This window comes from Hyla sarda, chromosome 6 (assembly GCF_029499605.1).
Source record: "Hyla sarda isolate aHylSar1 chromosome 6, aHylSar1.hap1, whole genome shotgun sequence".
Lineage (NCBI taxonomy): Eukaryota > Metazoa > Chordata > Amphibia > Anura > Hylidae > Hyla > Hyla sarda.
In genome coordinates this window covers 139,260,823-139,275,171 of record NC_079194.1, presented here as the reverse complement: position 1 = coordinate 139,275,171, position 14,349 = coordinate 139,260,823, and the positions used below count along the sequence as shown (strand labels likewise).

General features: G+C 43.5%; 1 protein-coding gene across 1 annotated transcript in view; it reads right to left on the bottom strand.

The window, feature by feature from the left end:
* Window positions 1-7,345: 7,345 nt before the first annotated feature.
* Window positions 7,346-14,349, bottom strand: part of LOC130276200 (inositol hexakisphosphate kinase 1-like) — a 47,237-nt gene continuing 40,233 nt past the window's right edge. The window contains exons 2-6 of the mRNA XM_056525226.1: window positions 12,354-12,695; window positions 11,070-11,277; window positions 10,352-10,533; window positions 10,083-10,258; window positions 7,346-9,705 (exon numbers count right to left, since the gene is read on the bottom strand). Coding sequence (XP_056381201.1) covers window positions 9,274-9,705; window positions 10,083-10,258; window positions 10,352-10,533; window positions 11,070-11,277; window positions 12,354-12,576 — 1,221 coding nt within the window. The 5' untranslated portion in view covers window positions 12,577-12,695 and the 3' untranslated portion in view covers window positions 7,346-9,273. The remainder of the gene's footprint in view (window positions 9,706-10,082; window positions 10,259-10,351; window positions 10,534-11,069; window positions 11,278-12,353; window positions 12,696-14,349) is intronic.

Below are 14,349 nucleotides of genomic sequence, written 5' to 3'. Positions count from 1 at the left end.
CAAAATTGCGTTTTTCGTTTTAATTTCCCCACAAAAATAGTGTTTTTTGGTTGCGCCATACATTTTATGATGTAATGAGTGATGTCATTACAAAGGACAACTGGTCGCGCAAAAAACAAGCCCTCATACTAGTCTGTGGATGAAAATATAAAAGAGTTATGATTTTTAGAAGGCGAGGAGGAAAAAATGAAAACGTAAAAATTAAATTGTCTGAGTCCTTAAGGCCAAAATGGGCTGAGTCCTTAAGGGGTTAAGGGGTTAAAGCTAAGCAAAAATTTTAAAAAAATTACAGTATTATGAATAAAAACAAAAAAAAATAAAAACATAGAAACATGGGAATCAGGTTTGAAATAAAATATTTTAAAAGTGGAGTCAGAAGACCAATTTGAAGGTTTAGGCATGAAGCGAACATGTCCAGATGGAGTGGACCCCATAATTGCTCGATAAGGTTGAAGACTTGAGGATGTACTCTCCAGTCGCTGAAGTCTGTTAGAAAACGAGAGTTCCAATCCGCGAATGAATTTGAAATTCCTGGAAGGTATTCTGCTTTCAGGATAACATTTGTCTTCCTAGACAAAAATGCCAGAAATGTTTGGCAATATCTGCATGTGGTAGGAATCTTTCTCAAAACTCTTAAGTGCAAAGGATCCTGCTAAAAGCTCTAAGCAGTTGATGTGTAGAATTCTGAGGGAGACCATTTCCCTCCAGTAGGAAGAGAACTGCAACGTGCGCCCCATCCTAGAAGACTTGCGTCTGATTCTATGACAAAGTCTGGGTTCGGATGGAAGATTGTTTTTCCATTCCAAGATAGAATGTGAGAAAGCCACCAATGAAGTTCTTCCTTTACATCAGAAGAATTTTGTCTGAATAACCCAGACGTTCCCTGAGGTGACAGATTTTCAAACGTTGGAGCTCGATAATGAAGAGGGGCTGGAAAAATCGCTTAAATGGATGCCGAAAGAAGGCCCACAATTCGAGCAATGGCCCCGAGAGATATAAAATCCTTGCAAAGTATTTGGCGAACCTCCTTCTGAATGGTTTTCAATAGTCTGGGCGGGAGACTCAAAGTGGTCGATCGAGTATTGATCAGAAAACCTAGAAATGCTCTCTCTTGAGATGGTAGAAGCATGGACTTTTTGTGGTTGATCAGAAAACACAAGTTTTCTAGAAGGAATAAAGTACAATTAATTTGGCAAAGAAGAAGAGACTCTGATTGAGCCATAATGTCAGCGAGGTATATAAGGTGAACCCCACGACTTTGAAGAAGGGCGATGACAGGCTTCAAAAGTTTTGTGAAGCACCAAAGCCGAAAGGGAGGCAAGTGAATTGCCATTTTTGATTTTTCCATAGAAATTGAAGGAAAATTTGGGACCAAGGACGAATTGGAACAGTTAAGTAGGCATCCTTTAAATCTACTTTGATCAACCAATCGTCTTTTAGAAAGATATCTTGCATGAGATGTATGCCTTCTATCTTGAAGTGTCTGTAAACCACCAGATTGTTGAGAAGTCTTAGGTTTATTACAGGTCTGTGACCTCCATCTTTTTTTTTCACTAGAAAGAGGTTGCTGATGAAACCTAGAGAATTGATGGGAACAGGAATAATGGCCCATTTTGTAAAAAGTTCTTTTATCTCTGAGTTAATTATTTTTTTGGTCTGGCAGAGAAAATTTTATGGAATGAGGAAGGCAGACAGACAAACTCTATTTGGTATCCTGAAACAACATTAAGTATCCATGAGTCAGAAGTAATCATATTCCAATTCCTCAAAAAATGAATGAGTCTTCCGCCTAATGGAATGTTCTGGAAAGAAGATGGATGACTTACCTGAAGACGGTCTTGAACAAGGCATGCCTCGTTGTCCTCTGGTGTGCCATGGTCTGGCCCAATAAGGGAAGAAAGGTGCAGGATTCGTAGATGGTCCTGAGTAGGTGGGTTGGTAGGATTGATAGCCTCTGGGTTGTTGTCCATATGGAATTGAACGGCCGGGGAAGTGGCTCCTTCCTTTCCAGGCCAGACCAAAATTTTTTGGGGGAAACTTTCCTCAATGAGGATTGGGCTTTAGTTATGGATGAAAATAAACCTACCTATTTTCCCAGGTCACGGGTGAAATCCTCCCAAAACAACATAGCCTCAGTAGGGTTTAGAGATTCATTGGTAGCCAGATTAGTAAGCTGGGGGTCGATTTTCATAAGGATAGAGCCCTTCGCTCAGTACACAAAGCAGAGTTGGCATTTCCAAAAAAGCAGACATTGAGCCCATCCCCTAAGGACTTCCTTATCAACGGGTTTATTATTGTTAGAGGCCTTTGGCCAAAGTCTAAAATCTTTGTAAGAGGACCAAGTAGATCCATCAGTTGGTCCTGACAGGCTTTGAAGCTTCTGTCAACCCTTCTTTGGGTTCTTGCCTGACTTCATTAGGAATTTTGTTAGTATAGGGTCTAGTTCAGGCGTGAAAGAGGAATTACGTGGGAGAGTAGGCCTAGGGCATTCAGCCTTAAGTTTGTTGCGGGTAGTCTTATCCAGGCTCTTTTTAACCCATAAGAATAGGTATTTAGCCACCTTTGGATTCGGAAGCCATTTACCTGGCCTAGGATGGCAAATTAGGGTGGGATCAAAAAATGGAGAATCAGATTTCCCAGTGAGATCTTCCTGTGTGTCAGGGTTATCAATAGAGATGAGCGAACTTACAGTAAATTCGATTTGTCACGAACTTCTCGGCTCGGCAGTTGATGACTTATCCTGCATAAATTAGTTCAGTTTTCAGGTACTCCCGTGGGGCTGGAAAAGGTGGATACATTCCTAGGAGGCTCTTTCCTAGCACTGTATCCACCTTTTCCAGCCCACCGGAGCACCTGAAAGCTGAACTAATTTATGCAGGATAAGTCATCAACTGCCGAGCCGAGAAGTTCGTGACGAATCGAATTTACTGTAAGTTCCCTCATCTCTAGTCATCAATCAACTCTCCGCTTTTTTCAGAAGAGAATGCACAATCATCATCAGCAATCACTATCCATAGATTCATCTGTGGAAGAGAGTCAGGTTTAAACCGCTGTGCGGATTTCCTATCCCGTTTAACGTGAACTTCCTCTTGGGCAGAGGGTATGGTGTGTAAAGATGTTACACAGGTATCATGACCGGTGTACGGTCAGTTTTCAATAAAAGTGACTTGGCGTACCCACTTTTGAAGACAGTCATTTTAGGGGAGTGGTTGCCGTCAGAAGTATGATGCCTTTTACAGGTAGACTTCTTAGGCATTTTATGGACTCTGGCTAATACGGATACAGAATTCACAGGTGACCAGTATTGCTCAGGTGTGGATGGTCCGACCACATTAGAATCAATTGGGATGGGGGGTGATAAAGCCAAAGAAACTGATTTATTGATGCTATCTTCTAGCACTGAAAGTGCGGATTGGACTGATCTTGAGACAGATTCATCCACCATAATTTTAAAGGTGGTCTTGATTGATGGTATCAGAAGCCATTAATTGAGGGCAAGAATCCCTGAGGGAATTTCAATTATCCTCACACATGATATGTGAGGTAATATAATTCTCCAAAAGTAAGTAAATTGGTAAATATTAAATAGGTTCAAATCAATTAATATAAAGGGAATGTAATATATTAATATACATATACAGTGACCCCCCCCAACCTACGATGGCCCCGACATACGATAATTTCAACATGCGATGGCCTCTCAGAGGCCATCGGATGTTGAAGGCAGCATCAACTTTCGATACTTTTGTATGTCGGGGCCATCGCATCAACGGCTATCTGGCAGCGCAGACTGCTTCAGCTGCCGCCGGATAGCCGTTTACAGTGCCCCGTGTGCTGCGGTGATGGTCTCTTACCTGTCCTCGGGGCTCCGGAGCGTCCTCTTCAGGATCCCCCGCATTGCCGGCGCTCTCCTTCGTCTTCATCACGTCACCGTGCACGCCGTCCCGTCATCGAATAGGAGCGGCGTGCGTAGTGACGTGATGGCGGCGACAGAGCGAGGATCCCGGGGAAGCAGAGACGTCCAGAGCATCGGGGACAACCCGGGGACGCGGCGAAAGCGATGGAGGGCAACATCTAGGGCAGCGGTGATGGTCCGGAGTGGCGAGGACAGGTGAATATAACTTCCTATTCTTTCCATTGCACGGATCACTCAACATATGATGGTTTCAACAAACGATGGTTCATTTGGAACGGATTACCATCGTATGTTGAGGGACCACTGTGTATGTATATATGTAAATGTATGACAGGTAAATATAAATAGATCAGTGCAATATGGAGAATGTCCACAGGGTGGCAGTAGAGGATTAGAAATAGGAATTTGAAGCTATATATTAGTAAAATTCACCACAGACTATAGTATACAGTAGTGATACTGGATTCACTGCCGCTCCGCAGACACTGACAGGTGATCACTACTCTGTCAGAGAAGAAGAGAGACTATGAGGAATGTTAAAGAAAAAGTAGCCAGCACAACTACCTAATACACGGGTGCACGCTGCTGTGGCAAATACAGAGTATACAAAAAAAAAGAAGGTTGCAGCAGCACACTTGGTCAAAAAATGGAGGCCAAGAGCCTCCATTTTTTGACCAAGTGTGCTGCTGCAACCTTCTTTTTTTGTATACTCTGTATCTGCCACAGCAGCGTGCACCCGTGTATTAGGTAGTTGTGCTGGCTACTTTTCTTTTTGCTTTTTTGTACAATTCAGGGGGAATGGCACCCTCTGTAGCCTTGAACCCCTCCCTTTTTTCACAGGAGGAGTTTTAAATTGATAATGGATCCAGCTTGTCACCCAGTCAGAGGCTATATGCCCAACAGAGGTGAGTGTTAGGCTTAGAATTTGTGTTAGGGTCCCATCCGAAATGAGGCCACCTCCGCGTGGTGGATGGGGGGGGGGGACAGGGGACGGGGGAAATTTTTTGATCAAAAAGTGCGCTAAGAGCCTCCAATTTTTGACCAAGTGTGCTGCTGCAACCTTCTTTTTTTTGTACATATATATTTTATGAACATATAAATGAAAACAGACAGAATGAAGCAGGGGGGGTTATAAGAGGGGGGGAAAAAAACAATGGATGGGGAACAAAGAGGTAAAAAAAAAGGACAAAAAGGAAAATATACCAATATAAAATAATAAAATATATCAAGAAATGGTATATATATATTTATAAAGAAAATTCAATATTATATATATATATATATATAATGTGAAAAATTTGAACTAAATGACAAACAATGAGAAACAATACTCATCTGCTGAGCAGCAAAAGGAGGAGGAGGATTTGGTGACGTCAGTTACCTATATATTGTACTAAGATTGGTTATTGACATAGAAACGTTAGGTTGTGCTATACCCTATGTATTCAAAGTTTTTCTTTTCTTTAATATTATATTTTTTTATTTTGCTGCTGATCAATAAATAGAGGTTTTAAAGCATAATAGGAGCGTCTTGTCTTGTTATAAAATCCAAAGTTACGCTTCCTATTCTACTGGTCACTGTGCACATACATCACCTATCCTGCACTGATTCTGATCCTGTATTATACCCCAGATCTGCACTCATTATTCTGCTGATTGAGTCACTGTGCACATACATAACTTCTGCTGTACTGATCATGAGTTAAAGCCTAAATTATACTTCAGAGCTGTAACCACCATTTTGCTGGTTGTTACTGGAAACAGGAGGCTTACTGACAGCTTCACTGACATTCTGTTTGTGGGAAGGCAGTTTTTTTTTAAACACCATCAGATGACAGAACAGTGCCTGGTGTAAAAATAAAATTTCCCAAAATGAAAGTAACCAAAGATCCCTTAATGCAGACATAGTATAACAAGGATCAGTCATTGTGATTAACTGCAATAATCTCAGAATTCAGTGATTATTTAATTAAAAAAAAGTGAAACATAAACCAGTGACACATACAAATCTGAAGAACATTCAGTGCCGCAATGCCAGGAGCCACACATCCACACTACTGACCTTTAAATGGGCATTACCACCAGAAACATATCATGGGAGGAGGCGAGGCCAGGTTGACTGTACTGCTCCTGGTACCCCTTGGTGCTGGGTTACCCACATCCCTGTAGGGAATTAGAGACATACATTGGGCTGCAGAGGAGGAGTCTTCCTCCCACCAAGGTTCATGCATTAAAGGGACACAACATAACCCCACAGCTGTTTTAGGGCTTCCAGTGGAGGCCGGGCCGTGGTTGACATCCGCTGGCTTTTATGGCTTTTCTGGGGATGAAGATTGTTGCTGCTGATCAGTCATATGGTGCCACCAAGGAATTCCCATACCGAAGGCGCCATATGATGACAAAGCTGCCGAAAACCTAATGATAGCACAAACTTGTCCCCCATCTATGCCAGTCAGATTCTGCGTCGGAATGTTAATTATGGAGCATACACTAATGGGAAGGACTGGAAAGCAGTAAAGAGCAGCTCCACCTCCACATACCACACTGCACAATATCCTGAATATAATATCTCTCTACCACTGAGGAACGCTAAACACTTTACAGATCCTGAGTTACATTATTTCTTATGCACCAGTAAAATCTAACAATGCAGTGACAATTCTGATGACTGAAGAGTTGAATGACTACCCAGTTGTGCATTACATGTTGCTGCACTCTATTCTGGGAGCACTTTAATTCTGCGTATTGCCTGGTGAAAATGCTAGAACTTCCACAAACTAAAGCTAGCATGAGTGTACCACAACCCTAGAGCCAACAGGGATCTAAAGGAGGGACTTGGGTATATAATGCAACACAACTGACACTATTTCTCATTATTCAACGGGAATTTCACTTTTGAAATGACAGACCTACAAAATGTAACGTAACCCCCACACCTTACTGCTCCTTGCACCTTCCCTATAGTTGGGGCATCACCTCCTCTAGTGCACTCTATATTGAAACTCCGTACAGCCATATGGGAATTGGAGGAAACAAAGTTTTTCACATCAGGACTGAAAAAAAACAACAACCAAGGCAGAAGATAGTACCTAAATACGGGATCTCGGAATATATCAACATCTCCCCTGCAGATCCTACAACCACTTCCTTCACGCATAATAAAGCTGCAGAACCAGCCCTGGAACATTCACTGACACCGAATTACAGGGAGACCAATTGACTGTATGGTCTCCTTTGTCAATGTCAATTGACTGTATGGTCTCCTTTGATTTGAACACTGAGAAATAGGCCAAACCGAGAGCAAACAAGCACAGTCTAGAGCAGTGTTTTCCAACTAGTGTGCCTCCAGCTGTTGCAAAACTACAACTCCCAGCACTCCCGGACAGCCTTTGGCTGTCCGGGAGTGCTGGGAGTTGTAGTTTTGCAACAGCTGGAGGCACACTGGTTGGGAAACACTGGCCTAGAGTCACAATCGACTCTACAAATACGCTGTAACACCCCTGGAAGTACGAAGGTGGCTCAGAGAGGATGGATGAATCTCAAAGTGAACAGACCACATCCACTTCTATAATTGGAGAGATGTAACTGATCATTGCAGCAAAGGCTGGGGTATTTTCTACCTTTTAATCTTTCAGTTTTTCTACAAGCAGAACAATTTTCCATAGGAAAATCGATCATAATGTAATAGACTCAATGCTGCTGGGACGGCCGATTGGTGCTGCAGTCAGGACTTTATCTGAAAGTGGTAGCAGGTATTTCTCCTTTATCCCATCTTTAGTCTTCCTTAGGAAGAACATCCTGCAACTGACACAGTCATAAATACAGACTAGGCTCCTGGGGATGGCAATGGTTTAGGCAAAAAATGGCAGTTTAAAGGGGTACTCCGGCCCTAAGGGGATAAGATGTATGATCGCGGGGGTCCCCTCAATGCAAGCCTATGGGAGGGGGCGTGAAGGCCATCACGCCCCCTCCCATAGACTTGCACTAAGGGAGCGGGGCGTGAAGTCACCAGGGGGCGGAGTCGTGACATCACGATACTCCAGCCCCGTGATCGTAAGGAGCCTCCAGCGCTGCGTGCAGCTGAAACAGTTGGGTGCTGCATGAGAAACTGGTCCCCAGTCAGACATCTTATCCCCTATACTTTGGATAGGGGATAAGAGGTCTTAGGGCCGAAGTACTCCTTTATCCTTCCACCCACAACATGGCCTGACCACCTGTCCACTTCACCCTGCAACTTTTGAGTCTGCTGCAATAAGAAGGAAATCAGCGGAAACGAGAACACAAAGCAACAGCTTCAGTCGTACCAGAAATAAACACAGATCATCCTGAGACTGAGTGTCATCGGCAGCCATGTAGTCGGCATGCGGTGCCAATGTAGATTTTGGCTTTCAGATGCATAAACTTGTAATGTCAGACCCAATACAAAGTAGCAAAAACTAAAGTAAAGCTTAAAAGGACACATGGTAGACACAAAATGTGCATGCTACATTGTGTTGTCCAATGTCCCCGGCGCTGTAGTCAGTGGACGGTCCATGTAACCCTCCTCCATTGTAAACTACATCACAAAGACACTCCCTGTTTCTGCATAAAAAAAAAAGAAATGATGAACACTAAAAGCCCTGTTGCTCCAGAGCGGGCAGATGCCATTGCACACAAACAAGCGTAGATAATATAGCTCTAATATATAGATTTCATCTGATATATATGGGTCTCTATATATGGATATTTAGATAGAAATATATACAATTATGTGGAATGGGGCCACAGCTACAGTCAGGCCCTGGGCAGCGGAAACGGTACAGAAATCTGGAGTCTGTCAGTCTGCTCCAGGAGTGCTGGCTCCTGGAAAACAAAGCTCAAGTGCAAGGAAACATAAAATAATCCAGAAGAGAGGCCCGGGCTGGCCAGGAAGCATTGCCATGATGCAGTGATGTCACTTTCCTTTAGGAGAGCCACAGCCACTCTCTCCCACTAAAAAAGGGGGAGATATGGAAGAAAGGCCCAAAATTTGGAAGTACACCTTGTGTCTCCGGTTGGCTGTATTATCTCTGTAGTCGGCTTCAGCTATGACTCCACTGCACATTTAGTGGTTCCCAGTATTATTAAGGTCATATTTTTTCAGCAGACACGGAGGCAGAATGTCCATGACAGTACTTGTGCCAGAGAGATACAGCTTAAACCAAGTTTATGATGTGAGGTTGATGTACAGGGCGAGGATCCTCCACGCTGCTTTTTACTGTGCGTTTTTCAGCCATTTTCCGTTGTGAATACTCCAACAGGTGAACACGAAAGAGGTGTTGGGGGTGGAAATCAGGACACACTGCAGAGTACAAACAATGAAACTTCTCCCCAGCCAACTACTGGTTTTCGTCTCTAATAAGCTCCAGGATACTGATCAGATTGTGCAAGCCCAGCACGTATCCCTTATCTGGCCCATCGTGCACTGTGGGATCATCCCGGAAGCCTTTGTATGTGCTGTGGGCAAAGTCAATCATGCGGACATCCACCTTGGGAGGTGTTTCCTGGGCCACATGGTCTGCCATCCTTGGACGGTCTATTCCATCATAGATAATAAGTAGAGAGCTGGAGTAGAAGCGATATGAAGCCTGGCCATCCAGCACAGAGATCAGGCGTTTAAGTTTGCTCAGGATCGGCTCAAACAGGTCAGTGCGGAGATTGACACCATTGTGGAGATACTGGTACAAAGCTTGTCGGAAACCCTCAGTGCTTAAGCCTCGTCCGTAATATTTATTCAGGCACAGGTAATGTCCTGTGTTCATCTGGAAGACCTGGAGGAGAATCGGGATACAGAAATGCATCAATTAGCGTAAAGGATTATAGGTAAAAAGCAAGCAAGCACAGCAGCCTGCACTTTACACTATGACCAGCAGACAGAGCTCATGTCCCTTCACTTAAAAACCCCGCACACATGTATGTAACAAGAATGCAATATCAGCAATTCCAGATCTAAGGAGAACTGGGTTTGTTCATCCTCCCTGCATAGATGGATAATTTTTGTAGCACAATGGCTTCCACATCTGTAGGGATATTGGCACCATTCTGCAAGGTATCGAGGAAATACCCCAAACATTGGCAATGTTGTCAACTATACCATCAACACATCTGCCCAATAATGCATTCTGGAAACCCCCAATAATGCCAGTACCTGCATGCCGCACACCCTCACTCCCAGAGAGGCCGATGTGCTCTGCTCACACTTCTTCATCTGTCGGGCCGCTTTCTCCTCAGATGCGTCGTCACCATGCTGCCGTGTTCCCATCTTCAGATCCAAGACACATGGGAACTTAAAATGATGGACAACATTCTCAAGCAGGAGGAATTCTGGGACTGAGTTAAGACATGACAACAGAGGAAGAGGAATACTCTTATCAGACTCCTCTAGCTATATGCAAAGACTAAGCTACAAAAGGATACTGTACATCTTGCGCTCCTTGGACTCAGAGCGCATGCGGTTCAGCTGCTGCTTGTGACATCTCAGGCTCCAGGGGTTGTAGCTAATCCGCTCTGAGGTCATTTCACTGTTACCATCCAGCATCTGGAAGGGGACATCTGACTGCATCAGAAGCTCCAGTCTGGGACTCTTCATTTCTGGGATGCTGGAGAAAGGGAGTGAGTCAAACAAACCATACACAGTGCAGCAGGCACACTAACTTTTATGAACTCCACCTCTAACATCTTTTGTGAAAGGACAGGAGAGAGGAACCATGTCATTATAAAGGGGTACCTGTGTTATACTAAAGGAGCACACCTTTGCTAGGACCCGAGCAATAAATCTTCCTCCCTAGGACATTGATACGAACTAATGGGACAACCCCTTTACAGTTAAGTTATGGCTGAAGTAAAAAGCATTTCTTTCTTATCTACCCTAGCCTCATAAGATAAAATGCATTTAAGCTGGAGTCACAGTGCAAAGCATCAAGGTAAGTTTAGGTTGAGATCTTCCCTTTTGGGTCTGTAGGACTTAAAAGTCCTGCATGTAAGGCTGCAGATAACAACTGACGTCTCGCTTTAATATACACATCCTGACCTGTGCCGTCACGATCTCTACATCTTGTGCCGTCTGCAACTATAAATCACATAGGGCCTGCTGAATCTAAACGTACAGGGCCCTACTTTAGAATCTGACAGTCACCTCTCCGAGTTCTCCCCTGTTTGAGCCGGCCGTTCTTCCTTATGGTCAGTGCTGCTGGTGCGGTGCAGGCTACGACGAGAGTGCTTGCGTCTTGGATGGTCCCTCTCCGGAAATTCTTCATGATCAGCTGACTCATTTTCCACATAGGGGTAAGCGACAAGATTGATGTAACCATCACTGTCACCTTCAAAGCAGACAGACACAACACCTACCAGGAGAAGAGACAGCACAAAAGCATTAACCTTTGGGCACAGCCACAAAGTAACCTGGCAGCCTACCACCATCATAGTCTAGACATCACTGGAGGTTAAAGGGGTATTCCGGCCAAATACATATTATCCCCTATCCAAAGGGGTGCTGCACAGAGATCGCGCGGGGTCTCAGCGGTGAGCCCCCTGCGATCAGACATCTTATCCCCTATCCTTTAGATAGGGGACAAGATGTATTTGGCCGGAATACCCCTTTAAGGAACATGCAAAGACAGCTGCAGTTTACCTGCACTGAAATACACAACACCTTCCCCACACTGGATCAGATAGATCGGTGGTCATTTGCAGAGCATTTACAAGGTTCAAATCAATTGTGCGGCCCATTGTTAATGTTAGTGTGCAGCCGATAACGGTGACTTAATGGCTGCTCAAAAGATACAATCAGCCATCGAGCGAGCGTTTGACCATTCATCATATGAAAGCGGGCCCTTTTACATGGGCTGAGGATCGCAATGAACATTCCTAGGAAAGCTTATTTGCCTGATAATCTGCCCATGTGAACGGGCCTGTACACCAGACAGTTGTACAGGCCCGCATGTTATAAGCAGAGATGGCGGATCCCTCATCAACAGCATCTGACAAACTATGAACCCTATTCTTTATAGCTCAAAGAGATACAATGCATTCATAAATTCTTCAGACCCTTTCACATTTTGTTATGTTGCAGCCTTGTGCCAAAATAAAAACAAACAAGTTTTCCCGCATCATACTGCACTCAATACCCCATAATAAAAAAAAAAATTTACGTTTGGAAAATGTAATAAATAAAAAAACATTGTTTAAAAAAAAAAAAAAAACACCAACTTGGCTTTACGAATGTTAGCTTATGCTAATTGTGCTAAAATGTTACTATTTTTGCTCCCAGGTATTAATACAGTCTTCCCACAGTAATTTATAAGACATCAGGTACTAAGGAGAGTTAAGAGGAGCAGTGAGGCTTAGATTATCAGCTCCAGTGTGAGGTGTAGTAGAAGGCTGTACAGGTAACCAGCAGTGAGGTTTACAGGGGTCTCACCTTTATATTCTGGGGTAAATTCCTTCATCTCCGGGGGAAGAGACTCATAGAAACGCTGTTCCCGAGTGATAAGGGGTTTGCATACGGTGTGGTCATCATATCGCATCATACTGCTGTGTCCTCCCACCTGATGGATGAATGGCTCCAGTAGGACCCCCCGGCCCCTGTCGCACACTGCGCTCTGGACGTACTTCCCCACTTCCATGGTTTGACAAACACACATTGCGTTAGACACCCTATGCTCGGCCGGGGCATGGAAAGTAGCGCAGGGGCTGGGCAGCAGTAGGGAGTGGAAGAAGGGGAGCAGCCGTGGCTCCTTTACCTCTGAGTCGTTCCTTGGATCTAGGAGAGTAGGAGAAAAAAGGAAAATAAATGTATAAGATGAAAGCAACAACATTAGAGACAATGGCAGTGATACATGTCGGGGCTTGTAGCACTACTACCCAGAGCTGCAAGGACAATGCAACCTCGCAGGCTGCTAAGCACACTAGCGGAGGCTGTATCCTTCATGGAGGGAGTCATTGTTCTGCTTAAAGTGGCTCTTGGAGATATCCCACACAATGATCACATGACATATTAAATGTCTGCCAATGACCCTGACAAACTCAGAACTGAAACCACAGGGAGATCAGGTTCTGATGCCAATCTAGTGCCAGGACCAGTGAACCCCAAGACACCTTGATCATGTGATCAGACAATGGAAGGACAGCTCAGTGTATAGGCCGGTGAATGTAGGGACCCCAAACTTGAGATCACCAGCTGACACCAAGCAGTAACCAGATCCTCCAGAATTCAGGATTTTTTGTAAAGCTAAAAGGTTGGAAGATACCTGTGGCACCACAGCCCATAAACTGAGCAGCCTCAGTGGCATCATTAGAAAAGCCACTGCCAGACATCCCTGAAATGTAAAGGTCTCAGGTAGCTATGTGGGGGTCAGTCATCAAGTACCATATATGAAGTTAATTCACATTTGAACATCACCACAACACTGGAAACTATTTAAAGGCTCAGAGAACATATGACCCTAATAACATCCGTGAACATGTAGACTCAGGTTAGCACTAATATTAGCCCCTCCACCAAAGTTCACAGTAAACAAATGTATCAATGCCTGCGATGTGGCGCATGCAGAGGTAAGGAGATGAGATTCAGAGTGGAGCTCCATTCTGCAGCACAGGGGAGAAGACACTACTTTGAGGATGCCGGCTCATTACCATATAACAGGAATTATGGATGAACGGAGGCACGGATCTGTGGATTGTAAGTATCACAAGTCATCAGTGTCAACCGCACTACAAGCCTGTATCCCTTTAACCCCTTAAGGACCAGGCCCATTTTGGCCTTAAGGACGCAGCCAATTTTTCCTCCTCACTTTCTAAAAATCATAACTCTTATATTTTCATCCACAGACCCATACAAGTGCTTGTTTTTTTTTTGTGCAACCAATTGTCCTTCCTTATGTCAGCAATCATTTTACCATAAAATGTATGGCGCAACCAAAAATTATTATGTGTGGGAAAATTGAAAAAAAAAACACAATTTTGCAAATTTTGGAAGTTTTCGTTTTCACACTGTACAATTTACGGTAAATATGACATTTTCGTTATTCTATGGGTCAATATGATTAAAGTGATACCAATGGTTACATACTTTTCTATTACTGTACTGCTTTAAAAAAAAATCTCTAAATTTTTAAACAAAATTTGTGCGTTTAAAATCCCTCTATTTTCACAAACTAGAACCTTCTCATTTTTCATATATGAAGCTGTATGAGGGCTGATTTTTTGCACCGTGATTTCTACTTTTTATCGGTACCACTTTTGTGTATATGACTTTTTAATCGCTTTATCAAAAAATTTGGACTGTGATGTCACAAAAATGCAGTAATTTTTTTTTTTTTTTTTTTTTATGTTTACGCTGTTCACCATACGTGATAATTAAAATTATATTTTGATAGTTCAGACATTTACGCATGCGGCACTACCAAATATGTTTC